Source organism: Paramormyrops kingsleyae, chromosome 3, assembly GCF_048594095.1.
Source record: "Paramormyrops kingsleyae isolate MSU_618 chromosome 3, PKINGS_0.4, whole genome shotgun sequence".
In the NCBI taxonomy this organism is placed as follows: Eukaryota; Metazoa; Chordata; class Actinopteri; order Osteoglossiformes; family Mormyridae; genus Paramormyrops; species Paramormyrops kingsleyae.
This window is the reverse complement of record NC_132799.1, coordinates 24,447,442-24,474,399: the sequence shown is the minus strand read 5'-3', so window position 1 is coordinate 24,474,399 and position 26,958 is coordinate 24,447,442. Positions and strand designations below refer to the sequence as shown.

Sequence of the window (26,958 nt, the reverse complement as noted above, 5' to 3'; positions counted from 1 at the left end):
GCCCAAGCAAGTTTTTCACAGAATTACCGGTTTCATGCATTATAAAACCGAGGAAGTACAGTCATCTGAATGGGAAAGGAGTCACATGGAGACTTCAAAAAGTTTATTTAAACATTTATAAATACTGTATAAGAGAGACCCAATAGGAATGCTGATGCGAAGAGATCTGCAGGCTGTACCACCTCCAGCTTAAAATAAAAAAATGGAAACAGGGCTTTTTTTCTAGCGAGATATTTGAGAAAGATATTCAGAATAAACAGACCTTTCTGGAGGTGGAAATTTCACACAAATCAGTTAAAACTTTTTAAAGAACTGAGCCCAAAGCAGGATTTCATTTTTAATTTTTTTTTTGTTACAAAAAAGGTGAAAGAATCCAACATTTTTCTAATCCAGCACCCAGTGGCAAGCAGGACTCGACTTTAGTGCGGTTTCCCCATTTTTTTTAAACTGATTTTTAATGCACTTCCCAGAGGCTGCACTCGCCGCATTCGTGCCCTGTTCTTCAGCACTCCATTTTTCATGGAATTTGCATGTTCCCATTTTTTCCTGGCCTGCTTCCCGTCTCAACATCAAAAAGCACGAGAAATAAAGTTAGAGGACAGCGACAGGACACTCGTAAAGATGCAAGATACACTAGGAACTAGAACCCGCAACATTTACATTTATGGCATTTGGCAGACTTGATGTTTTAAGACTTCTTCATGATCCTGCTGTTACCATGGAGACCGAAGCTTTTGCTCTGCTCATTGGGTGGCTCTCTGCCCCCTTTCACTGCTAGAGTCTTCTGGAGAACTTTGCCGACATCCCTCACCTTCACGCGCAGGGTCTGTGAGAGGAGTCGCGCTGCGGCCTTGTCCAGAAGGAAGCGCCTATCCCATTCATATTTCCCAGATTACAGAACTGTTCTGAGGTGCTGTAATTTGGCCAATGGGTTCGCACCACATGGCCGAAAATTATGGGATGTGGTACGCTTAGATGTGCAGAATGAAGTGGCCACATACTTCTGAAACGGATCGTTTGAACATTCCCCAGGATCACGATCCAGGCTCCCCAGGCGTCTGGACCAAGACAGCAAAGACCGCTCTGAACACTGAACACAGGAGAACACTTGAACACAGGAGAACACTGAACACAGGGGCCCAGGGTTGTTAGTCCATTTTTAATGAACACACTGCACACTTACATGGGTAACCAGCACTGAACATTTCTGTGACAGTGGGCAGGCTTAGGTAGACTCCAAGCACCAAATCCTGAGTGAGGTTAATGGAGATACCATCACTGCTCTGAACATCTGATGTAATGAAGTGATTTTCTAGCCCATTCAAAACCAAACAATAGGACAGAAGCAGCTGTACAGCAGCCTTCACACATGGTATGAAATTAAGGTGCATTCATACAGCATGAAATGCTTGGTGGCTTCAGTCCCAAATTAAAGGCTGTGACTGGAAGGAGCCCAAGTAACCCCCCCCCACCCACCCACCCACCCAGATTTAACAAAAACAAGAGCCTTCATCTATTCGATCATACCAAGATTCCTCCATCTACTCCGTGATTTTTTTAGTGTCATGTTTTGAAGATAAACTAACTGCATATGTGGTGAATAGCTTTAATCCCAAAATGATGACAGTCCCCAGTCCTGTGCCAATGGAACTGAATTCAGTGCTTCCTACGCTTCCTTGTTCCTTCAGCTCCATGACCTGGTCAAATGGCAGGGGTAGGGTACCAGTGGTGAAATGGCAGGGGGTAGGGTGCGAGTGCCAGTGGTGACACGGCAGGGGTAGGGTGCCAGTGCCAGTGGTGAAACGGCAGGGGGTAGGGTGCCAGTGCCAGTGGTGACACGGCAGGGGTAGGGTGCCAGTGCCAGTGGTGACACGGCAGGGGTAGGGTGCCAGTGCCAGTGGTGACACGGCAGGGGTAGGGTGCCAGTGCCAGTGGTGACACGGCAGGGGTAGGGTGCCAGTGGTGACACGGCAGGGGTAGGGTGCCAGTGGTGAAATGGCAGGGGTAGGGTGCCAGTGCCAGTGGTGAAACGGCAGGGGTAGGGTGCCAGTGCCAGTGGTGACACGGCAGGGGTAGGGTGCCAGTGCCAGTGGTGACACGGCAGGGGTAGGGTGCCAGTGGTGAAATGCCAAGGGTAGGGTGCCAGTGCCAGTAGTGAAATGGCAGGGGTAGGGTGCCAGTGCCAGTGGTGACACGGCAGGGGTAGGGTGCCAGTGGTGACACGGCAGGGGTAGGGTGCCAGTGGTGAACAGAAGGATGAGGAAGAAGAGCAGCTGAGGAGGTGTTTCAGATGAATAATCAAAGACCGATTTCAAATAAATAGCAAGTAGTTTATATGGAAATATCAGACCGTAAAAAACGACAAAGTGCCGTGGGTTCTATACTAAGTGCCATTCAAGTGGTCCTCAAAGTATCCAGAGCCTTCAAACTTCTGGAAGCATGGCCCCGAATGCAGCGAACTAGAGCCCATCATCCAAGCTGGGGGCCAAAGCCACATAGGGACCCACCCGGCCCCCCAAGGACCACCCTCCGGCCCCGGCGGGTCCCCGCTGCCTGCCTACAGCTTAGAGAAGAAGGGCAGCCCATCATACATGTCCCCCTTCAGCTTCACCCACTCGGCCAGCCTCTGGATGGCGCTCTTCTCCTGCGTCAGGATGCTGGCCGCCTTCCTCAGCTTGTCCTCGTTGCGTTCCAGGTAGCGCAGGCCCTCGTTCTGCAGCCAGTCCAGCTTCTCCTGGCGGCTCTCGTCTAGCGGCACGTCCTCAGTCATGAATGGGTTGAAGCGGAAGTAAGTGTCGGGAGGCAGGAGGGCATCCAGCATGGTGTGTACCTCTGAGGGGGGAGGGCAGACAAGCGACAAGGGTCAAGGATGCGATTAAGGAGAGCCTGACAATGCAGGCCTGGCTGCCCCACATGGCCCACCAATGTTTACCAGACTCCTATCAGACTGCCTGCTCACGGGTGTTTATCCTGATGAACGTGAGACAAGTGTTTTGATGTTGCTTTGAATATACTTACACATGCGGAAACTGCAGGACCAGGGTGACCTTCAAACCTCGGCCCCCCCAACATCAGGCAGGCAAATACGCAGGAGGGCCTGCAGACGCCCTGGTAACCCAGCACCGAATGTACCCAAAGCATGTTGGCGGGCGCAGGAGGGCCTGCAGACGCCCTGGTAACCCCGCACCGAATGTACCCAAAGCATGTTGGCGGGTGCAGGAGCGCCTGCAGACGCCCTGGTAACCCAGCACCGAATGTACCCAAAGCATGCTGGCGGGCGCAGGAGGGCCTGCAGACGCCCTGGTAACCCCGCACCGAGTGTACCCAAAGCATGTTGGCGGGCGCAGGAGCGCCTGCAGACGCCCTGGTAACCCAGCACCGAATGTACCCAAAGCATGTTGGCGGGCGCAGGAGGGCCTGCAGACGCCCTGGTAACCCCACACCGAGTGTACCCAAAGCATGTTGGCTGGCGTTTGCATAATGGTGGCCGAGGTTAACAGGTATGCTGTGGCTAAGTCTCAGGTATGGAAGCAATCTGACACATTAACCTGCGAATAGCCATTAATCACAACAGGTAACAAGGTACTTGCGTGTTTATACATGTGGAGTGGACCTACAGACCTGCCGTATTCGAGTTGGAACATGATTAATCTCCCCAAATAAAGCGGACTTTGGCCAAAAGTCATAACAAAAAACCTGCAACGTATACAGAAGCAACAGGAATGTCGGCACGGGGACAGGCGACCAAGGAAAGCAGCAGGCTGGGCTGAGCTCAGCTATGGAATAATCACTCTCTGCCATGGGTACCGAATGGAATAGTCTGTAGATCTGCCCTAAACTTTCCAGAAAAACACATGTCCTGGCGTTCGGGATGTTAGCTTGTGCCAAACTGTAATGGGGTTAAGGGCCTTGCTCAAGGGCCCAATGGTGGGATCACTCTGCCGACCCAGGGATTTTAAACCAGCAATCTTCTGAGTCCCAACCCACAGACCTGCTCCCCCCCAAACAAATTACAAGTTAATTTTTTTTGGTCAGTACATAAAATAACATGGAATTTTGATGTCTTTATAATAATTCTAAATTGTAGAGAATAGACAAATAAATACAAATAAACCTTTCTATAGGTAGGTGTGTACAAACTTTTGACTGGGATTAAACACCCCGACACAGGACGATAGTCAGTCCTGGGGAGGTGGGGCACATGCTCAGCTGACTTGTCCCGGCGGTCACCCACCCTCCGTGTCCGTGGCACTGCTGATGACGTTGGTGAGCTTGGTCTTCAGGCTGGTGTAGGTGGCGCTGTTGCGGCTGGCGCTCTCGAAGCGGCCGGTCCCCAGCGAGACCACGCACTGCACCGGCGTGTTGGGCCACAGACACTTGCACTCGTGGATCGCCAGCGCTGTCGGGTTGTTGATCAGCAGGCCGCCGTCCTGCCCGGAGACGGGGGAGCTGGGTGAGTGGTGGGGGCCACGGGATCGACCTGGAGCGCTGTACAGTAACTCGTGCTCTAAATGTACAGTCTGCAGTAAGTGCATAGCAAGCAGCGGCGTTTGTCAGTGGCTCTGATGTCAGAAGGCGGATAAACAGACACACTCGCAGGAAGAACTCGGCACAGCTCTTCTAGGCGGGGGCCACACAAGGAAGGGACTTTCGGCGTTTCATGTGAGGAAACACCAAAATTGGGGGGGGGGGGGTAGCGCCTTTGAAGCTACCAATTAGCAAGAGGTGAGCCGGCACCAAGATCAACACCAAAGGGAATGAAGACAGATGCGGGGGGGGGAGGCCAGGCCAGCGGCTGTGGGCGGGATCAAAGGCAGTGGCACGCGCCTCATTAGGAGGGCGCACTGGGGGCGGGGCGGGGCAGGGAGGGGTGGGGCCAAGCATACAGCGCTGGGGGGGGGGGGCTCATCCTCCATTTGTATCTGCCCAAGCCCCACACGTTCTCACTCACAATGATGACCACCCCCACAAAGCCGGTCTGATTACTCATCTGTAACTATGGGTTTAGTCATCGACGGTCATGAGGGCCCAGAAAAAGCCCTGATGATGATGACGATGATGAAGATGACAATCGAATGACTCACGGTCTGGATGCTCCACACAAAGGTGCTTTAACAAATCAGAGAGCAGCAGGTGCCCAAATCTGGGACACGGGAGGCTCGTTATCCCTCACAGGAGATCAGTCACAGCATGAAAAACGCGGCAGCGACAAGAGAAATCATGTCCCATCAGCAAAGAGGCAGAACAAGCAGAAGCGCAGAGAAGGGACATGGTGGGCGGGGGGGGCATTCCAGCGGGCCGGAGCCGGGGAAGCTGGGAATCGGGAGAAATCCACGTCACTGCAGCCAGCGACAAGCAGCGGAGGCTCTTCTCGGAAAAGGCACAATGATGCCAAAGAGTGGCGCAGGAGCCCATGGCCAGGCGCAGCCCCCACCTCCCCGAGGAAAAGGACGCTGCCTCCCTGTATTTTCCATGTTATTATGCATCAGAGCTTCAGGCGTCTGCAGGAATGGACCGGCGAGTGGAAAACAGCTGAATCCCCACCCCCAACGCAGAGCAGTACCAAGGGGGAGACACGTAGACGCATGACTCCCGTCTGAATAAAGCACTTCAGGGAATTTCAGAACAGCCTGCTCCTTTTGAATTACGAGAATCCAGGATGGTACAAATAACCAGCTCTTTTTAAGGCCGTTCAAAGCTGGAAGTTCAGACAGGACGCATCACTACCGGGCAGTGCTGAAAGGCTGTGACACCGGCTTTGAATCTGTGTCTTTGGCAAGTAAAGCATGGCCCACTTCTTCTGAGCTGGAGGTTCCTTGGACCACTGTTCCCCCACATCCAAGATGGCCGGCTGCCTAAGCTCAACTGAATGCCTACTGTCAGGAAATGTGTGAGGGAACAGAGTGAGCCGTGGTACGGCCACCTGGAGAGGGTGCCGCACCTGGCTCTACCGATAGGGGGACGCGAGAAGATGCTGCAGACCAAACCTCTATCCTTAATAGCCCGAGTGTCTCGTGTCAGACACTGGAGAGTGTTTGTGCTGCGTCGCTCTACCACAATGAATTATTCAGGGCTCATTACAAAGTCCAGCTGCAGTAAACTAACAAGCCCGTCCACACAGGACCAAGATCTGCGCCCGCTGACGTCCTGGCGCACTTCTAAGGCCAATTCTTGCCACCCTGCCAGAGAGGGATTCAAATCTGGCAACCCTCTGCATTCAGATTTTTCGGTATTTGTTCGTCCCGGGAGGAAGACGTCTTGGGCTACGGCCAATTCTACCAACAAGGGCGTCACGCCGGGGATGAACTCGAACTGGCATCGAGCCGTAAATGATGAAGTGCCAGGATCACAAAGGCCCTGCAGAGGCCGTCCGTCACACTGCCAGCACGGCGACAGCCACTTCCACTCTGCAGGACGCTTTGCCAAAGGCCCGCTTGCCCTGGGGCCTTGCCGGAATCAGCAGAAAGTCCTCAGTGAAGCGGGGGAACCAATAAGTCCTGCGACTGTCAGCGTGACACAAAGGCACAGGCGGGACACAGCGCAGTCCCCCGCTTTGCAGGCCCCCGCTTTGCGGTCCCCCGCTTTGCAGGCCCCCGCTTTGCGGGCCCCCGCTTTGCAGTCCCCCGCTTTGCGGTCCCCCGCTTTGCAGGCCCCCGCTTTGCAGTCCCCCGCTTTGCAGGCCCCCGCTTTGAAGTCCCCCGCTTTGAAGTCCCCCGCTTTGAAGTCCCCCGCTTTGCAGGGCACATTCCCCGCTCGGCGCCAGGCTTTGTTCATGCCCCATGCCCCAAGGGCTGCAGCTCAAATCACCACGCAAGCGTCTGCCCCCCCCCCAGGTGGTGAGTACTTCACCTGACTAATTACCCCTCATCCGCGCTTCAGGGGCAGCCATAGGGGTAGAAATAGATTATCTCCCCCTTCGCTTTTCCATGAGAGGAAGGCACTGTCAGGTTACAGTTATGAGGGTCTGCACTGCAGTGCCTGGGGGCGTCGTGGGTCAACTGCCGAGCAGGAGGGACGCAAACCAAACTCCCCCTGGAATCCGGGAGTGTGGCGGACATAAACGAGTCCTATGCTACATGGCTGAGGACACATCTGCTCCTCAGCATCACCAAAGGAGCCCCCCCCAAGCTAAACTGCCCCCCACCCACCACGAACAGACAGAGTGGCTTTTGATAGTGTAGAGAAAGCTACAAGGAGCGATCGCAGCACAAAGGACAGATGAGGGACACCCCGGCTCATAGACCACCGGGTTTTTTCGGGGGGAGTGACAGCAGTTAGTGGAGCATTCCAGGGCCAGGTGGGGGGGCTACTTCGGAACGGGGCCTTCGAATTTCTGTGTTTTAAAACATGGCTCGTCATAAAGATTCATTTCACAAAGGCAACACAATTACATGTGATGGAACACTGATACAGTGCTCGGATTACCGTCTATATTCATTTAATGTCATTTTAATTGTCTGGCAAATCTGCTTAATAGACAATTTCTGTAATAGACAATTAGCATCTCAATTCTTTGTACTCGAACGACCAAATGTTGGGGCAGGGAGGGGGGTTGGCACACTGAGAAAAGCCCGGTCTGACATTCTGCATACCACCATTTAATTACAACAATCTACTTTGGACCCTTCCAAGTCAAACAAGGGAACAAAGAATTAAACTTTAAATTATTGGTACTTGGCCTCTTTTCTCAGAAAGCGAAACTCCCTTCTTGTTTCTTTGGGGCAGAAATACCTTTTGTACACTGTCCCTCATTATGTTTGAAAGACAGGTCCCATCCAAGGTCTCCCTGCCAAATTACATAACGGCGCTGCCCGCCCCTCTGGCTGACCTCTCATCTTGAGGCCAGAAGGTCTCCATGAGGTTCAAGTTGCCCTCTTAAATTGAGAAGGGGGGGGGGGCAGAGAGCACTCAGAGGCCCCATCTGTGCCTGGGAATATGGCAGGCAGCCCCAGCCACCCCAGAATCACCCCGAGGCAGGACCAGGCGTCGTGTAACGGCAGCTCGGCACACGCCAGCAGAGTGCGCTGTAGAGACTGCTTTGGGAGCACTTTGCCTGTGGAAAGGGGCATGATCTCAGCCAAGAACAAGCAGAATATTCAATGGGGCTCAGCAGAGCCCAGCATGTCCAACTCAGATTCTGGCAAATCATGGGTCTCCAAACGGCAGCATGCACAACCAAAATTATAAGAATGCAAAGCCAGCAACATCTAACCTAAATCATAGTTTGGGAGTGACAGGACAGAATGCTGCCCCTAAACAGTAGGGGGCGATCTGGCAGATATTTGGTCCAACAATTCTTTGGCCCTTTCCCCTCCTATCTTGTCCTCTCATCTCACTGTCCCAGCCTCCTCTGTACAACGGATCAGTAGGCAGCAAACCATAACCGCCCCCCTCCCCCCGGATTCACGATGACAACCAAAAACACGCGTCTTTATTCAGCACGACATCAGAAGCAAGTGGAAAAATAAGAGGCTGAGAAGCAGAGCTGCCTCCAAGCCAATCGGCTCCGCCGGCATTTACATGAGGTGATGCGGTGTGACTGTGGGGGGCATTTCTCACGCCAGCGGCACACGGCCGTCGCAAAAAGCCGCAGTCAGCCCCCCCCCAGCGGAGACGCAGCCAGCAAAGGCCAGAAGGCTCCTGCGGGGACTCGCTGTTCCCAGGGAGTCTGAGGAACATGACAGAATGAAATGTTCCTTTAAAAGCTCCGCCGAACATATTACCGGGATTACCGTCAGGCGGGAACATAACCAGGTCACTGGCAGCAGTGACGAGCAGCGGCAGGGTGGTTAAACCTTAGCTGGGTGCCCATCTTCAGGCAGCCATGTAAAATTACCAAAAACATTTCAGTGCAGTTATTAAAAACGTTATGGCTGAAAGAGAGACACCAGGTTTGAGAGAAGAGTCCCCATTGTTAACATGGGGCAGCGACGTCAGCTGCGAGGAGTCAGAGAGCAGGACAGAGACTCTGCTCCTCCAGGAGTCCGGACTTCATTTGCAGCTCAGTCTGCGGCTTCAATAAAACATTAATAAATGAAGCTGGCTGTCTGCTGACCGCATTCCGCTCTGGCCTACATCCGTCTGCGCATCCGGGGCTGCGGGTGTGGTCGCAATAGCAGTGTCACTGGCTTAATAACAGCGTCCGCGGCTTAATGACGGCTCCCTGGAGCCGCTCACCCAGCGGCTCTGCATAATCCAGGGCCAGTGACCTACTCAGTGGGCTGAAAATTAGTTCTGGGGTTTAGCTGATGGGCCAATTACTATATAAAGGGTAAAGTCACATGACTGTCACTGGCCATGGCGACACGGGGCCGTTTTTTTTTACCAAGTTCACCCTCTGGCCAAATCGAGGGCTGGTTCGGGGAGGAGCAGGTCCGTCTCGCTTTGGAGATGCCATGGCAACCGCTGTCTGCCTGCACTTATGGAGCCGGTGAGGAGTCCAAAGATGGCCTCACTCTGAACGATAATAAACTGAATCATTCCACATTTGGCTGAGGGACCCGCTCCCACTAAGTCCAGATGAGGAAGATAAGGAGAGAGGGGTAGTCTAAACAGCGTAGATCAGCAGAAGGATAAGGGTGGTCCTCCTAATGGAGGGTCAAAGGGGAGAAAGCAGGTCTATTTTTCCTCACTGGAATTAAATCTGCTTTTTACCAAGAATCCTCTGCAGCATCTGGATAGTCTGTGAGCCAACGACTGGGGGGGGGGGGGTGAAGTGAGACGAGGTAGCAGGAAAGGCGGAGAAAAGGCGGAAGGAACTGAGGCCCGTTTGAGGCGAGGCCGGGCCCAGAAACTGAGCATATACGCTCCACCGATCAGCCAATCAGACTACGGGTGTGGGGGGTCGTCCATCACACTGCTAGCACGGCGACAGCCACTTCCACTCTGCAGTGGAACGAGGGGCGAGCCCCTCTCCACGCCGCCGCTTAACCACTGTGTCCGTACCGTCTGTGGCACACAAGGGAGAAGGCGGAGCAGCAAACTACGAGGAGGTTAGCCAATGAGGGGAGAGCTGACGGTGTGCCTGCACCATCCGTCTCCGTACCACTTATCTAACAGCTTATCTACAGAGTGGTGGAGGAGGGGCCTGGAGCCCATCCCAGGCAGCAAGGGGCACAGGGCTGGGGGGCCCGGCATGGGCTCCATCAAGGAACATGCACTCACATACTATGGACCAATCACACACCAATTAGCTGAACTGCTTCGGACCGGAGGAGCAAAACGGGAAGGACCCTGCATAGCGCGGGAAGAACAGGCAGGCTGCAGACACACCGAGCGGGGGAGGGATTCCAGCCCCCAACCCTGAGGCATGCCACCCAAAGAAAGAACAGGCGATTTTGTCAGATATCAGACATGGGGCACCGACATCTTCCAGACTGTTAGCCACCGTGATAAGAGGCGAAGCCCACATAAGAGAGACAGACGGCCTCTGGGTCCAAACAGGGCCACAAGGGGTACCTGGTGAAGGTCGTTCCCCAGGAGGAATTCCTGGAAGTAGCCGGGGGCAGCAGAAGAGGCCCGGATAGCCTGCCACAGCTTGTGCTCACAGCCCCCCAGATAGTGGGAGCGCACCCCTGAGGGCAGGTTGTAGTTCCTGAAGACATAGGCCTTCAGTGGGGTCCCTCTGTTCACGATGGTGCTCACTGCTGCCACCTAGTGGGGGAGATCGTGGCCCGAATTAAAATCCACGTCAAAGCTGCCCTTTCAAATGGCCAGAGTGATACAATCTGCCCTGTGTGGTCAAGGAAGTAAAGAATGGAGGCTGGAGACACGGCTGTGGTCTTCCACAGAACATGTAGCCAAAATGCTCATTCTGAAATAAGGAAGTTCCACACAGCTTGAATTAAATGAGTGCAGTTCTACAGGCAGCCACACTGATTAAACATTACAGACAGGCAGTGACATCGGCAGGCTACGCCAGCACAGGACATAATCCTGTGACATTGCTGCACACGTTCCGTAAGCCATAATCACAGCGGTGTCGTGTTTAAAGGGCCATCGACGGGTGTATTACACAGCCTCCCCAGCAGGGCGGCTCACCTTCGGGCACCCCTGCTTCCTCGCCGTCTTGATCATGAGTTCAGAGCCCATTCTCTCTCTGCCATCATTAAAAAAGGAGGAGAGCATGTCACTCGCCGTACGCAAAAGATCAGCCTTGCGTCCATCTACGTGTCACACCCAGACGCCACCCCGATCCTTGCGGTGCTCCCTGGTGGCCCCCTGCCATGCCCGACCTGAGGATGGACTCCCAGACCTCGCTGTCGTAGAAAGCGTGGCTCCAGCTCATCTTCACCGTGCCCACGATGACGTTCTGCTTGAAGACGTCGGAGCCCAGGCGCCGGTACATCTCCTCACACTCATCCAGGGGGATCTGGAAAACACCCAGCATGAAGGCCAAGATGGCCCCTGTGGTGGGACAGGCAAGGGGACAGATAAAATCAGGCATTCAGCAGCCCAAAATAAACGGTCCCACCTCCCTGGAACGCCACGTGGACCCGCTCCCACACTGTCTGAAGCCTTACAGGGTCCCACCTCCCCAGAACGCCACGCGGACCAACTCTTGTACTGCCAGGCCCCCTACCTGTGCTCACTCCACAGATGTAGTCGAACAGCTGGTGGATGCGCTTCCCCGTCAGGCTTTCCAGCTTGTGCAGCGTCTGGAGGGCAACTAACCCCCTGAAAATACCATGTTACCAAGGATGAAGTGCTGCAGGTCAGAGGTCAAAAGGTCAGAGTGCGCAAAGCCCCAAGTGATGCCGGGCAAGCCTTGGTACCTGGTTCCTCCGCCATCAATGGACAGTAAGCGTATGCCGCGGCCCTTCACTGGGTCTGTGTATCCCACGAGGGCCAGAGCCTGTCTCACAGCAGCCTGCAGAATGGGGTCCCCGGCCTGGCGGAGACGCAGAAGGCATGGGACTGCCTTCTCCTGGTCAGGAGGATGAACAATCATGAACACTCACCTGCTCAGGCAACATGAACTGAGAACATGGTAAAACACCAGCAAATGGCATTTACAGGAAGTGCAATAAACTCTATCCCTTAAAAACTTCCAAATATTACATTTGGATCAGAAAAACATCTGGCTGTGCAAAGAGGAACCGAAAGAAAGACATTTTCACAGGCAGTAGAAAAGCAGGGCAGCTTTTAAAGAGAAGTTCAGTCACACAGCACACTGGAGGGTGGGGCTGGAGAGCGGCGGCCTCAGACCCACCTTGACGGCCACGCCCTTTGTCTCCGGGAACTCCAGCAGGTGACAGCTGAGCTCCTCCACCCTACGGATGTAGAGCTTGACATCCGAAGCTCTTTGCAGGGCCTGTACCAAGGCCCTGGTTCGGTTGTCCACACTCACCCGGGCTATGATCTAGGGCCGGCCAATCAACAACAAATGCATGAAACGCCATCTGTTATGGACGACAGAAGACATGAGACACGCAGAAATCCTGGATGTTGTAACGTGTGGGTCAGAATTGCTGTCCTTGTAAGTGCTGCATTACCAAGACAGCCATCACACCCCCTAAACGGCTACCTCCACAGCACAGACAGTCCACCCTATATATCTGTTTAGTGGCACAGGGAAAACGAGACGTAGAGTCCTGTAGGGACGACGGAAACACAGCATGCAGCTGCCCTAGCCTGCTGCACTGACATATCTGCTTGTCACATAGGGGGAATGAGCTCTGCTCAGCTTACTAGCATATACCTCAACAGCATGGATATCCTTCCACCATATATATAGAAACCAACCTCACAGATCGAGCCAGGGGGCGCTGTTGAGCAAACTACGGCGTAGATGCGAGCAGCTGAGCTTCACGCAACAAAACATTAATACAACCAATACGACTTTTTTATGGGGCACATGCTTTGCTTTTAGCGGATTGCGTTTTCTTTATTTTGAATGCAAAATTTGACCAAAAATTTGGAGCACGACTAAAATAGCAGTGAGGCCAAGTAAACATGGGCCAAGTCGAGTGACGCTGGCCTGGCAGAAAAGGGGATGTCACCCTCTGTTAAACTCAGACCTCTTTAGAGAAGAGTTACTAGCCTTGCTGTGAAATTATGGAAGATATTAGGGCAGGAGGAGTGGAGCCACCGGGGGCCTGTACAACGAAGCGGGGTTACTGGCTTATCGGGGTAACTTGTCAGATTTAAGTTCCAGCAGGAGGTCCAGCCAGCTGCTGTACCAGCGCCCTCCCAGAGCTGCAGGGCAGAGAGACACACGCCGCCTCTCAGAGGTCAGCACAGGTGCTTCTATCTATTACTGCTTTACAAAGGCCCAGTGAATCATGTGAACTAGATATGCTGTTTTATGGGCTTGGGAAGGTCGGTTGAAGGTTTGCTTGGCACTGACCTCTATTCTCTAAGAATGGATTTAGCCTTAAGTTCATAAAGGCTTACAGTTAAGGGCAAGTGAGCAAGGGGACTGAGGTCTTTGTTTGTTTTAGGATGGATTTATTAGCTTTGCTTTAAGTTTTTGCTTTTAGTTTTTTTGGTGCGGTTCAGTGATCATTTATTGTCTTCCAAGTAATTTGCTCCTTTTAAACATCCATCCATGTACTTTATCAATGGCAGAGACCACAGTTAGTGATTCATCTTTACGCTGCATCCGTTTGATAAACTGGAGCTTTAAAGGGATACAGCATCCAGCTAAACGGGGCTTTTTTACACATCCTCAAGCACTGAGGGCAGATATTATATTTCTTCAAGAGACACACCTTTGCGAAATGAATATAATAAATTAAAAAGGTTGGGTTGATCAGATAGATCATTCCATTTATGGAGATCGGAGGTGATTTCAGATGCATATTGGATCCCACTTTGAGTAAATCTAACCCCAAACGTGGCAGCAAGGGGTGAAGCTCTGGAGGAACAGGACTTACAGAGCTCACGGCCCCTGGAGACATTCTAACCCCATTTACAACAACAGACGTGCTCAGTTTTCCATTTGCACATGTACAGGAACATTGGAATGCTTCTCTTCGCCGACCCCATCTGGCTCTCCATAACTTGGGTGGGTCACAGCGCAGGGTCAGCCAACATGTGGCGCCCCAGGAGTTAAGGGCCTTGCCCAAGGGGCCACGGACACGTGGCTGTTCTGCGGAGACCGGGGTGGAGACCAGGCTGAGCCCCTCTCCATGTGCCATTAACTCAATTACAGTCATCTACTTAATCGCCTGCTCATCACTCATATTCTAGGACTGATTTTTATATAATCAGCCATAAAGCAATTTCTTATGTTACCAACTGCCAATAGCACACTAATAATAACTTCTGACCACTGTCCTGTGCAGTTAGACAGGACATTCCCAAGCAGCACTCAATCACAACGGATTTGGCCGCCTGCACCTGTTATTAGCTCATGAATCATTTATTAAACAGATATCAAGATCAAACAGATACCTGCTTAGCAATCAATAGCATCCCTGGAAAGTCAAATTCCACTATATGGGAGTCACTCAAGCTGTATCTCAGAGGGCAGCTTATTTCCTTGGCTACCCCGCGCTGCATCCGCCCTCCCTCACCTCCGCCCTCCCTCACCTCCGCCCTCCCTCACCTCCGCCCTCCCTCACCTCCGCCCTCCCTCACCTTCTCCCTCTGCAGCAGCAGCTGCTTGGCCTTATCGTCGGCTGCCTTCTGCCCCTCGTCCTCGGTGACATCCTGCTGCTCTGAGGCAGCATCTTCAGCTGCGGGTGGCTTGTCCTTCTCCCCCATCATCACTTTGGGCTCTGAGCGGAGTCTGGGGACCAGCGCAGCAAAGTAGCTCCCCAGAAGAGCCTGCACGCTGGGCACAGGGTATGAAAGGTACTGCCCTATGCCCCGCCTGAGTGATGCACTGGACTCCAGCGTCAGCGGGGGTGCAGCAGGAAGAGGTGAAGAAGAAGTGGGGGCCAACTTCGAAGTGCGACTGTCAGACACAGGCACAAGAGCAGGAATGGGGCACGCGTCGGTCACATGTGACCTGCTGGGGTCAGAGTTACCCCGGCTGGCCTGTCCGTCCTGCACTGCAGCACCACTCCCAAAATACGCGTTGACGTGGCTGGCTAGAGAGTCGTACGTCTCATCCAGGTTGGCGCTGAAGTAGTTTGCTTGCGATGGCTGTACGCCCTGCTGGGCTGCCCGGTCCGAGTCAGTCTGATCTTTTGCACCCTTCCGGGTGTCACTTTTGCTCTCCGGCTGCTTGTGTATGGCCTCCGGCTTTAATGGGACTCCCTTCCCGGCCAAGGCAATCCCGGGTTTGAGGCGACCTATCTTCGAGAGGAGTTTGGCGGGTGTCCCAGTCACAGCTTTGGATACAGAGTCCAGGGCGCTTCGGACACGTGACATGCGCTGCCGCAGGCTGGTCAAGCCACGTGCTGCCGACGAAGTCAATCTAGAGATGGGGCCCCTGAGGCAGAGCCTGAGGCCGGGCAGCCTACCGCTGGAGGACCATCCATGGATGCCCTCAGCTCTTCGACTCGGAGACGGTGACCAGCGGCAGTGAGTAGATTTACCACTGAAGGGCCTCTTTCCGTGGGGCCTCACCGAGATGCTGTGGAGAGCAGGAAACTGCACTGACACTGGGCCTGCATTAGCGGCCCTGCTCACGGCAAACACAGACACAGACACAAGCCATCGGACAGTCATTCCTTTGGGTCGCAAAGCTGGCTCTTACGTGGTCAATATCCCCTGCAGGAGGAACCCAGTTGTCAGGTCTCCTAGAAGGTCATCTGAGAGGAAGAGAACATGGAATAACGGAGGGTAACACACATATTAAAATGCATTTAAATGAACCATCTCACAATAGAAATACCTAATAACAGAAATATGAGATGCCATTTCCACCTTAAGCAAAACTAGCAGATAATTCCTACACTATAAAAATGTTTACATCAAGTTTTCCCAATCTGATCACAATCCCATTTCCAGCAGGCTAGTCTAAATCATGTCTGTATTGTACCTATAAGTGCCCTAAAGTAAACTAATACCAGTCAAATCCACATTGAAACTAAATTTGTCACCGGCAGCTATTTAAAGAAAGCAGATGCATCCTGACGTGCCACAGCTGGTAGTGGGGACCTCGTCTTCATATTAAAATGAAAGGCAGACAACGTGGACGTTCAATAAACGTGTCAATACAGTAAGAACAGTCAATAGATTGAAATGCGTGTAATACGAAAACGTGTTAACATTCGTTTTCTGTTTGTGGCATTACTTTATCGTGAACACATCATTATTATAGGAGCACGAACACTCACTTTACTCGGAAATCCTCTTTCATGCCAGCAGTAGTTAGGAGATCGTAGTTAGCAGTAGTTAGGAGATCGTAGTTAGCAGTAGTTAGGAGATCGTAGTTAGCAGTAGTTAGGAGACTTTGCTTTAAAGTGCTTAGTTAGCCTGCAACAAACACAAACGCGCCCCGTCCCCCCAGAAGGAGTATCTCGGCTCCCGTAGGACCCCTGCTGGGCCTGTGACGCGGCGTACACCAATTGGTGCGCCGGGCTCATTCGCGTTTGACAAGATAAACAAATCAGCTAGCACTTTGGCTAACCGTGCTACAATCACCGTGTGAAAGAGAATAAAATTTAGCAGGTATTCGTAGTCTCCATGATATGACAGCTGGCTAAGGCTCTAGCAGAAATCCAAATACAGCTCCTAATTTCATCCTAAAATCTTTATTTTAACTTTATTTGTAGCGGGGGTGGACGCTGTGGCTAGCCTATTAGCCATCACACCAGCACAGGCGAAGTTTCCATTAGCTGGCTAAAGATCTACTAGCGAACTGGACTACTTCCTTTGTTTTTCTCCAGGCACTCGGATAACGATATGATGGATAGAGAAATTGGACATACCTTTACCAGAATTATTCCTCCGGCCTCATATACATTCTAGTTACTATTGCGCTTCCCCAGTGAGAAGAATGCTTAACTTCTCGTCTGGAAGCTTTGACTTGGCTGCTGGGTCTGGAGGGAGGGGGAATACCCGGTAATGTTATTTAATACAGCTCAATGATTGGTTGACTTCTACGCGCCGCTCAAGATGCCAACAGGCGATTGGATGAAAAGGACATGCCACCGCTGCGTATCAGAATAAGAACAGGGTGTGGTGTTCGCAGAAAAAAAAAGTTTGACAGATGTCAACAAATAGCTCTTCGGTAACAATCAAATATTAAATTCATTATCATTCAGTCACTCACACCATCTAACCAAACAAACACTATAACATGCTGGCAAAACATCAGAGATTGCAACATTTACATTAAAGATTTGTTAGACTTTTTTTCAAGAACACTAATTTTAAAGCTGTTCAGGAAATACAATTGTAATATATCTCCTTCCGGATCCTAACTAGAATAAGATGTTATGATCTTTAAAATAAAATGTTTAATTGCTTAAAGCAAATTGATTGCTAAGTAAAGTTTACATTACATGAGAAGAAGTCGGTCCATATAATAGTTAGAAAACATAGGTGCAACCGCAATACCTAATAAAATATATTAAATTCTAATATACAAAAATATACGAAATTCTGGTTTCCATGACAAATTATCCACCTTGGGCCCCCTCTGTTCATTCTGCTGAATATCCCGATTAAAAAGAACTATGTAATGGTTTCCAACACTAGATGGCAACATACACTTTGAACACTTTGAAAATGACAACCTTTTGGTTGTAAACCATCGTATTTCATACTCAGTCAAAGCATAATAATACCTAACACACTGTAACTATGTTGCTGGTGCTGCAGTGCATGCCATTTTTATTTACTATGCTTGTCCATTAATGTGTCAGTGCATGTTCTGACCCCCCTTGTTCTCTGTTTTCCTTCTCACATGTCCGGATGGTGCCTGGGGTGGGCACCATCTGAGGCGGAATGCTGGTTTAGTCTCATGGAGGGGTGACATCGTGGATGTAACTCACGAACTGAAACACTGTGAGTGTAGACTTCAATCCCCTACCCTACACAGGCCGGCATTGGGGAACTCATTGATGGACTTTGGCTTGACCTTACTCACAGCTTACACCTTGTTTTTAGCAAGCAAGTCCACTCTTTCTGTGGGGCGGGGGGGGGGGGGCAACCAGTTCACCTTGGATCCCCAGAGGTTTTGTTTCTTTGTTTTGTTCTTGATTCCTCTTCTCCATTGTCATCTAGTTTTCTTTGTCTGTCATTTTTTTGTCTTTCCTTTTCCTTATTGTGTACAAATGATGTAGGAATGCATAACACCCATGTAAAGCGCCTTGGGGCGACTGTGTTGAGAAAGGCTCTATATAAAAATAAATTGAATTGAATAATATGATGGCAACTATTGAGCTACCTTCCCTCGAAGCCACCAGCCAAGGTACACCATACCGACAGCCGCAGTCACCAGCCAAGGTACACCATACCGACAGCCACAGTCACCAGCCCATTTTTCATTCAGATGGGTGGGCTCATGTTTCACCTTGTAACGAATTCTGAAAAAAATCACAAAACAACTGATAGAATGAAATTTTTGGTGATAGTTACTACATTTATTATTACATTTATTAGACATTTTATAACCACTTTAACCAATTTCCTAGATGCAGGGGCTCCATAAAGAAGGGGGGGGGGGGGGGGGTTTAGTATGATTCCATGTGTCGCTGAGTGACAATGACCCTAAAATATTTGGGACGTGATTGGATTGGTCTGGGTTGGGGCCCTGATATGATACGCTCTCTGGGGGGATTTGAAATGCTCTCATGGAGCCCAATATGATACGCTCTCTTGGGGCCCGATACGATACGCTCTCAAGGGGCCCAATATGATACTCTCTCAAGGGGCCCGATATGATACGCTCTCTTGGGGCCCGATACGATACGCTCTCTTGGGGCCCGATATGATACGCTCTCTTGGGGCCCGATAAGATATGCTCTCTTGGGGCCCAATATGATACGCTCTCAAGGGACCCGATATGATACACTCTCTGGGGGGATTTGATATGCTCTCATGGGGCCCAAGATCTCTGGTGGTGTTTTGTCTCTTTAACGTTTCTATACATAAGCTAACAGGTACTATAGTGGCTTTAATGGGCAGTAAAGCAGCTCATAGTCAATACAGTCCAGGTCGAACACAGACAGAACCCAGAACCAACAGAACCCAAAACCAGTCGTAGTCGAGGGGCAGCTAAGGGTGGGGTGATGTGCAGGGTCGATCAGTGAGATCAAGACTGGTATTGGTCAGAAGGCAAGCGATGGTCAGGCAATTAATGTCGGCAGTCAAAAGGGCAGGACAGATCTCTGAGTCTACAGGCAGGAAGGGGTCAAACAACTCAGGAGGCAGATGGAAAACAGGAACGCTGAAACTCAAGGATAAACCAGGAAGATCTCGCATCTGAGCGCAAGGTCAGACAAACTAAAATAGTCTCCACTGATTAGAACAACTAGAATCAACTGAGGGCGTAGCTTCGCAAACCCGGAAAAATACCGATGCAGACACGCGTAACCTGGATGGGCACCGTATTGAGGAGGGTCAGACCGGTCGGGGTTACCTTGGGGGCGTGGGCTTCGTGACATCATCTGGGGATCCTCGGGGTTGATCCCTGACACGGAGATGGGCTGTATGGCTTCTGTGGTTATCAGACCCTGACAGGGCACTGCGGTGTTCACCACCAGGGGGCGTGCAGTGGTGCCGATATTTCCGAACGGAGCAGTAGCATTAACTCTAAGACATCCAGCTTTATTATGAATTGTATGTTGCACAACTTTTCAAAGTCTTCACATTTAACATTTAAACGGTCTGATCTTTTCTTACACAAAAAAACTTGAGCAAAATCTGTAACTACTCAATTCCATTTTAAAACAGGTGATAGTTATAATCTTACATGGATCCTTATACAACAGTCTTTCTTAAGCCCAACCAGTGCAGTCAGAGTGTTGGTTTTTCCTCTGGTCCACTTCTAATTTAATCTGCCTTGTCTGCCTTGTCTCCTTGACAAATGTGAGCCATTTAAACCGCCTTGTTCTTCGTCCACCTGCCTTCAAAAAAGCCTTCTTAATTTAAATATAAAATATATCATTTTACTGGTATTTTAGTGATTTGTTTTTATTTGTTTTTAGAACAAACACACCTCAAAAATACTCAAAGCTAATTTAAATGACAATTTATTAAAATAATTTTCCCTCCATTTTCTCCCTCAAAATTCAATTTGACAAGAACATGTAACAATTAGACATTAACGCCAAGGTGAATTAAAGCAAACCTTTCAATCGGCAGCTCCGCTGAAGTTATTTAATTATGTGCAGAAAGCATGGTCTCCGGGAAACAGCAGAAGGCAATGATATGTGTGGATAATATACAACCACAAGCTTCAGAACAGAGTATGACAGAAAGAACTGGATTATTTGAGTAAATATGCTAAACAAATATGCTCTATCCTACTAAGACTTATGATTAAAAAACTTAAGTGTACTAGTATCATATGGCCTATGATTGTGTTGATTAAAAACACTTATGAAAACATACCTTTTCCCAAAATAATTTCATGAACTTCAGAAAATGTAAGGGCAATATTATGATATTATTGTGCTATTCCACACCCCAGAATAATTCTATAGTGTTACAAGTTACTTTATAAGTACTACTTCAGTCAGCTGTGAAATGTTTCAACATGCAAAACAAAATGTTTTGTAACATACGGAGGGTTACCATATGACTGCTTTCTACGCTCAGCCCTGACCCCCCCACCCCCCTTAAAAAAAATCACGGCACTTCCACTATATTGGTAGTGAGATGTTTCTGCCAACAGTACCCAAGTCTACACCCTTGCAGAGACTCAGTCGTAAACAACATTCCCATAATTGGTGTAAAGATCTGCAGTGGCACGTTCGGGCACTTTCTTTACAAGTGTAAAGGCACGGAAAGAAGCGGATTTGCTTGTCTGATTGTTAAATGTTCATGATACAGCATAAAAATTTCACAATAAAAAACCTGTCTGTCTAAATGACATAGATTTCAATTTGAAATTTCAAATGGTTTCAAATGAATATGTCCTAGTGTGATGTATTCAAACTGATAATTTGAACACACACTCATACACTCCCTCATAAATGTAACACATTATATCCTTGTGGAATCCTGATCCTGATCCTGATACTCCAACCAGCTCCTGGATTTTTTTTTTTTTGGGGGGGGGGGTATTTTCTCCTGGCTTTTTAATCTGTCAGCTCCCTGTGGACAAAAACAAAGTTGAGCATGTAGATGACGCTGAATGCACAGTGTGCCCATTTAGGATGCACCACGCGACCCTTGACTCCCTGCCCAGGTTCCATCATGTCCTGGACCTGCCCCGATGGAGCTAAGCTCCTTCCATCCAGCGTTCACAGCACGCCATACAGTACGATAAAATGACTGTGTCTGTTGGGTATGTGTGTGCGTGGTTAGATCAGTCTGAGGAAATGTGCTGCTGATAAGTTTGTCCTTTTCTATGTTTATTTGGTCTTAGTAATGCCACCAGTCATCTAAAAAGTGAAAGAAGAGCATCTACTTGAGTCTGTAGTGTGATTTTGCCCCGAAAGTGAATTATGGGACTGGCCCACCTGATTTTCTGCCGGTACACCCGCACTGTGATTCCTGGTTTTGCTTTTAGTCTGCTGTAAATGTTTTTTTTTAACCAGTATAAATGCGGGTACATTCTTAGGTTGTGACACTTGAGCACCACCTGAAAACCAGTTTCCTGTCAGCACTGCACAGCCCGGCACCTGCACTGCAGTGACACGGCACTAGTGCAAAAGAGGTATGAGCTGTCAGCAGCAAACAGAGCAGATAGTCACCTGCAGCCGGAATCCTCCTCCGTGACGATTCTGATTATGAAGTCTCCCAGCTGCCCAGGGGAAAACGTTGTGGGAATGACGACATAACTCCCCTTGCGGAAGGTTTCACGCATGAAAACAGAGCGAGAAAGGATGTACTCAGACGTAGCCACGATCCGCTCTGTCTTCAGGGTGTTGACTCGACTCTCCCTGAGATTTTCAACCTGAAAGAAAAGAAATTTTCAATTCACTTTTTGACAAAGTGTTTGTAAGTATAGCTTTTCCCAAATGTGTTCGTACTACTTGATTCATTTAATAAATACTGTGATGTGTCAGATTTCAAGAGGATGTGACTTGGGACACTGAATATGAATCTCATTATTTTTACCAAGATGGGCTTTGCTGCTTTGTCATTTCATCCTGGGAAAATCCCTCATAAAGTTTCTGAGTACTCAGTGCTATTAAACAGATATTATCTGCTCTCAAGCTTATTTTAAGTTCAGGATCATGTGTCTTCAGTTCAGAATCTGTCATTTAGGAGGACTTTAGCCTGCAGGCAGGTGCAGCTCATTCTCCTGCCACCCTACCTTCATGACACTGAAGCCAATCGCCAGGTTCTCCTCTTGCCCGAACACCTTCTGCATTCTCATGTCTCGCTGAATCAGGTCAATCAGAACTTCTTCCTCCTCTCTCACTACATCAAAGAGGTACTGCCAAGAAAATGGGATTTTGTCACACATTGGCACATGTTTCCCAGCCCCCCCCCCCCATGCCATTTTCGTGACCCCCATTGGGTTCTGATTGAAAATACACTACAGGAGAGCAGAGACACTTGGGGGTGGGTGCGTACCTGCGGGTTCTGTAAGAAGGTCTTCTCGTTGTTTAAGTTTCCCCCGCTGCGATTCAGCTTGGCCCCCCTGTCCTTGGTCCACTTCCCTGTGTGCATGGTCTTCCCCATGGCCTCTGGTGCGGTGCTGATCACATGGCACACGCCTGCATCCATGAAATACCTGCACCAGTCGCTAAACGCCATCCTTCAGGAAAATGGGGGCACCATGAGCAAATGCATGAAAACCCCCACATGTGTGGGGAAGTTTCACCTGATACTGCATTATGAAGAATGGCATGAAGCATCTGAGCAGATCTCCCTGTCATCCATCCATCCATCCATACATACATACAAACGCCTCAGCAAATCTCCCTGTCATCCATCCATCCATCAATTACATACAGACGTCTCACCAGAACTCCCCGTCGTCCTTCACAGTGAGGTTCATCATCTTCCTCTCCTTGCTTCCCACTCTCTGCCATTCTTGGGAGCTGGGTGCAGTGGAGAGGGGGTGAGAGTTAAAGGGGGTGAAGGAAGAGAGCTGAAAAGAACCACATGGACAACGGCAGTGGAAAGGATGTGAACATGGTCTGGTGTTAAATTGCCCTTTCAGCTGGGCTGCTATTGGGTAAGAGAGGCCCCGCCTCCGGACTCCTCAGCAGACACCGTCGTCACGGTTACCCGTCACACCAGGCGCCCGTCCACTCCGTATTCCCCCAGGGGTTCCGCAGGCGGACCATGAGGAACTTCTGCTTGCCCAGCTGTGTCCTCCTTAACCCCGTGAGCCCGTAGGCGTGACCTTTGACCAGGCCGCAGTTCATGCGGGCCTCTCTCTCCGACTGGGATGCCTGGACGGGGTGCAAGACAGTGAGGCCATGTCTCATGATGGAGGTCGGGGCTCCGCTACACGGATCTCACTTTGGTTTGGGATTGTGGGAATACAGTAAATCGTTTTATTTCAAAATGGATCATGCAAAAAACAAACACTGGAAAAAACACTTAGTCACAATATTTATTTAAAATTATTGTAATATTAATGAAAAAGGATTGAAAGTGAATTAAATCCTGGGCACTGAAAAGAGAGAACCTGTAGAGAAGAGAGCTGTGTGTGACTTTGTGGGTTTGGACTCAAATCCTAGAGTCTCTGGTCTCACCACTGGGCCCCTGAGGGTGTTGCCTAATCCCCCCTCCCCACTGAAACATGACGGAGCTGAGGCACCCTGATAGAGGAACTGATGATTCCATCCCTGTTGTGCACTTTGCTCAGGTACTGGAAGAGCGTGTCTTGGGCCACGTCAGAGCGGTACTTCCTGGCCTTCAGGTCGATGAATTCGGACATGGCGCCGCAGAAGTCCATCACCGCGTCAGCTGCCAGCCCGCCGTCCAGGTTCTCGTAGCACAGGAAGAGCCTGCGGAGAAAACACAGCAGGCGTGCCAGGGTCCTGCTTATCAGAGGCTGCCGTTCGGGTGCATCGGCGGGGGGGCGGCGTACTTGGCGTAAGCTTTCTCCAGCAGGGCGCTCCAGAACTCATTCTTGCTGGTGGAGTGACAGTACACAAGCTTTCCATCGATGGTGGGCAGCCGATCATCTACCACCACGTCCAGCCACTCGCCGAAGATCCAGAACTGGAAGTGGAAGATGCCAGCATAGTTCTGGGGAAGCTTCGGGTTCCACTCCTGCCCTTTCCAATCAGGAATCACCTGCAGTGACAAGGAACTGGATGAAATCACACCCAAGCCAGTGACAGGGAACGGGGCAAAATCACACCCAAGCCAGTTATAGGGAACGGGGCAAAATCACACCCAAGCCAGTGACAGCACTGCCCTACTCCAGATAGTGTACTGTAAATATTTACTTCTTTCATATCTGTCGTTCTTATTTTTATGGTGCTTTTTATTGAACCCACCTTCTTCCACAGATGTGGTTTGATTGCCAGGCAGGAACATGCAGCAACAAACCAGCAGTTACCCAGCATGCCCTGGTTCAGGTCGTGGGAGCTGATTCCTTCTACAAAGAGTCGAGGCTTCTCACAGATTTCCTGGGGAGGGACGATGCACAAACAGAGGCTAAACATTTCCTTTCAGTGTTAGGCCCATTAAATCACTTCTGCTGGATGTGCCGTCTGTAGCTTAATAAAAAGGAAATGGGACACAGGGATCCAGCAGCATCTCCAGACGCAGCCCTGACACTTGATTATCAGTCACATTTTGCTTCTTTGTTTCTCACATCACAGAGTCATAGTGTCAAGCTCATTTGGAGCCGCCTTCCCGCTGTGTCTTCAGGCAGGATGACTCACCCCTGGCCGCTTCCACACCACGACTCCTGGCGGTGATCCTTTGCAGAAGAGGGATTTTTTTGAAGCTGGGAATTCTGGATCCTCAAACCACTTCTGATCTTTTATGCAAGCCTGCTTCAGCTCAGAGTACTTCTGGCCTCTGAACGGAATGGCCGATGAGGACATTTTGTCTGAGGTTTGATCGGCTGCAGAGGAGAATCGGCGTGGGAAGTTCCGGTATCTTCTGCTTTGTAATTGCACGTGTGTATTACGGCCACTGTGACAAAGAAGAAGTGGTCTGATGACCATCAGAAACACAGATAGAACCGCAGGGACATTAATCAGTGTCACCCGGCCCCATTCAATTTTAGCAGTAGTAAGGGCGAATTTAGTTACTGATGTGATAAATGTACAAAGGCAAAATACCTTCCTTGGAAATCCAGCGTCTTTGTTTTTAAGCATTATAGCACCATAGCCAGAAGCTCTCTACTACTCAGCAAGTTCCAGAAACACATAGTGCAAATGCAAACTTTCATGGGATAAAATAATACGCGTGTACAGACGCTCCTCTACTTATGAACGAGTTACGTTCCAAACGGCCGTTCGTAACTTGAAATGTTCGTCAGTCGTTATTCAACATCATTTCACAGGCAGGAGGAAGATGAGCTCAGCCTTTAGGTCCTGGAAGATGGGCTCAGGCTTTCCCTGAATCAGCATGAGGCTAAGCGCTACCCTCCTTTGTCTCTGGGTTTCCAGCCACATTGCGAGAAGTTTCTCCATCTCCTCAATTAGCTTCCCCCTTCTCTTGCTAATTATGGTCGATTACATAGGCACTGCACTTTTCACGTTCCATAATTCTGTCTTTTGTACATCGTTCTGATTGTAGAATGCTTCATATTGTAAGAGCGTGCTACGTTCACCATCGAGTCTTTTTACTATCGCCGCCTTCGTTTCCATCTAGATGGTTTGCTGTTTTCTTACCATCTACCACTAACATCACTAGACCTACGCGTTTCACCAACCATGATGGATAATGGATGCACAGAATATTTCGCAATAAAAACTAAGTTAACTTTGATCTCAAGAGAGCACGTCTTACCGATACGCAAGTACAAAGAACTGAAATGCTGGGAGTCCGCAAGCTACGCTGCTGCACAGCGGGAGTAGCGGCCATGAGTCGTACTAGGCGGGATTGGCGCGCAGAACAAACGGGAGCCCAACAAACACAAATTGGACTTACTCCTCTTCGTCCGTATGTCTGAAAGTTCGTAAGTTGAAAGTTCTTAAGTAGAGGAGCATCTGTTATCTTTGCTTGTGTATTATTTTGGGATGTTCTGTGTGCTATTATTTTAAAGACGTTACAACCACCTATAACCCACACACACACATACACACACGCACACACACACACACATACACACACGCACACAAAGGTTTTAGAAGTTTTTGGGGAAAACTCTAATCCCAACATGATGACCTTAACCCCTACCCAAGCCTAACCTTAACCATGAGTAATCAAACAAAATATGAGACTTTTGGGATTTTTATTTTTTTGATTGCATTCACAGATCTTTGTGGGGCCTTGAAAAATGGTCCCCACAATGGCAAAATAACTGGTTTTTATTACGTTGTGGGAAACATAAAGCTAATCCACAATAAAACATACATAAAATGCAATATCTTATTCCTAAAAACAATAATGAAAACTTCACTTTTAACAGTATCACAGATAAGTGTTTGATAAAAGAATTTAAGCAAACATATATTGTATTATATACCAAAGCTTCACAATGTTTATTTGTTTACCAGAAAAAATAATTGAGCAATTTCCTATAATTAAGGAGCCCCCACCTTGTACTGTAAACTGGGTGTAAATAAGTCAGTAAATGCCTACGGACTGGCACACTCTTACCTCCCGGGAAGCGGGCTGAGGTTTCGCCCACTCTGCAGCAGTCCACTCCGCCGTCTTGCCTTCTAACCTTGCCCCGCTCAGCCAGTGCAGGGAGAATTATCTCTGCCTTTGCATCTGGGCCCGCCCTGGCGTGCGCCTGCGCAGATGGCCTGCGCAGACGGCCTGCGTTGCTTCAGGGGGCGATAACATAGGGTGTGG

At 49.8% G+C, this 26,958-nt stretch overlaps 2 protein-coding genes across 6 annotated transcripts; both read right to left on the bottom strand.

Moving 5' to 3' along the window:
* Positions 1 to 2,309: 2,309 nt before the first annotated feature.
* LOC111846116 (calcium-independent phospholipase A2-gamma-like) lies at positions 2,310 to 19,941 on the bottom strand. 4 transcript variants are annotated; one of them, XM_072709934.1, is made up of 11 exons: positions 18,290 to 19,941; positions 16,827 to 16,937; positions 14,584 to 15,704; positions 12,212 to 12,361; positions 11,775 to 11,926; positions 11,582 to 11,676; positions 11,235 to 11,406; positions 11,041 to 11,098; positions 10,459 to 10,653; positions 4,235 to 4,430; positions 2,310 to 2,832 (listed from the first exon to the last, which is right to left on the bottom strand). In XM_072709934.1, the coding sequence occupies exons 3-11, from the start codon at positions 15,619 to 15,621 to the stop codon at positions 2,558 to 2,560; spliced, it is 2,331 nt and encodes a 776-aa protein (XP_072566035.1). In that variant the 5' UTR covers positions 15,622 to 15,704; positions 16,827 to 16,937; positions 18,290 to 19,941; the 3' UTR covers positions 2,310 to 2,557. The 4 variants fall into 4 exon arrangements, with proteins under 4 accessions (XP_072566035.1, XP_072566034.1, XP_072566036.1 ...); XM_072709933.1 differs by having other exon boundaries at positions 16,827 to 18,428; positions 19,484 to 19,941; XM_072709935.1 differs by lacking the exons at positions 16,827 to 16,937; positions 18,290 to 19,941 and adding an exon at positions 16,233 to 16,820.
* Positions 19,942 to 20,080: 139 nt separating this feature from the next.
* LOC111846117 (calpain-5-like) lies at positions 20,081 to 26,958 on the bottom strand. 2 transcript variants are annotated; one of them, XM_023816005.2, is made up of 11 exons: positions 26,761 to 26,958; positions 24,870 to 25,146; positions 24,480 to 24,611; positions 24,065 to 24,273; positions 23,792 to 23,981; positions 23,254 to 23,420; positions 22,986 to 23,063; positions 22,594 to 22,777; positions 22,331 to 22,453; positions 21,765 to 21,967; positions 20,081 to 21,162 (listed from the first exon to the last, which is right to left on the bottom strand). In XM_023816005.2, the coding sequence occupies exons 2-11, from the start codon at positions 25,032 to 25,034 to the stop codon at positions 21,147 to 21,149; spliced, it is 1,467 nt and encodes a 488-aa protein (XP_023671773.2). In that variant the 5' UTR covers positions 25,035 to 25,146; positions 26,761 to 26,958; the 3' UTR covers positions 20,081 to 21,146. The 2 variants fall into 2 exon arrangements, with proteins under 2 accessions (XP_023671773.2, XP_023671772.2); XM_023816004.2 differs by having other exon boundaries at positions 24,870 to 25,125; positions 26,761 to 26,956.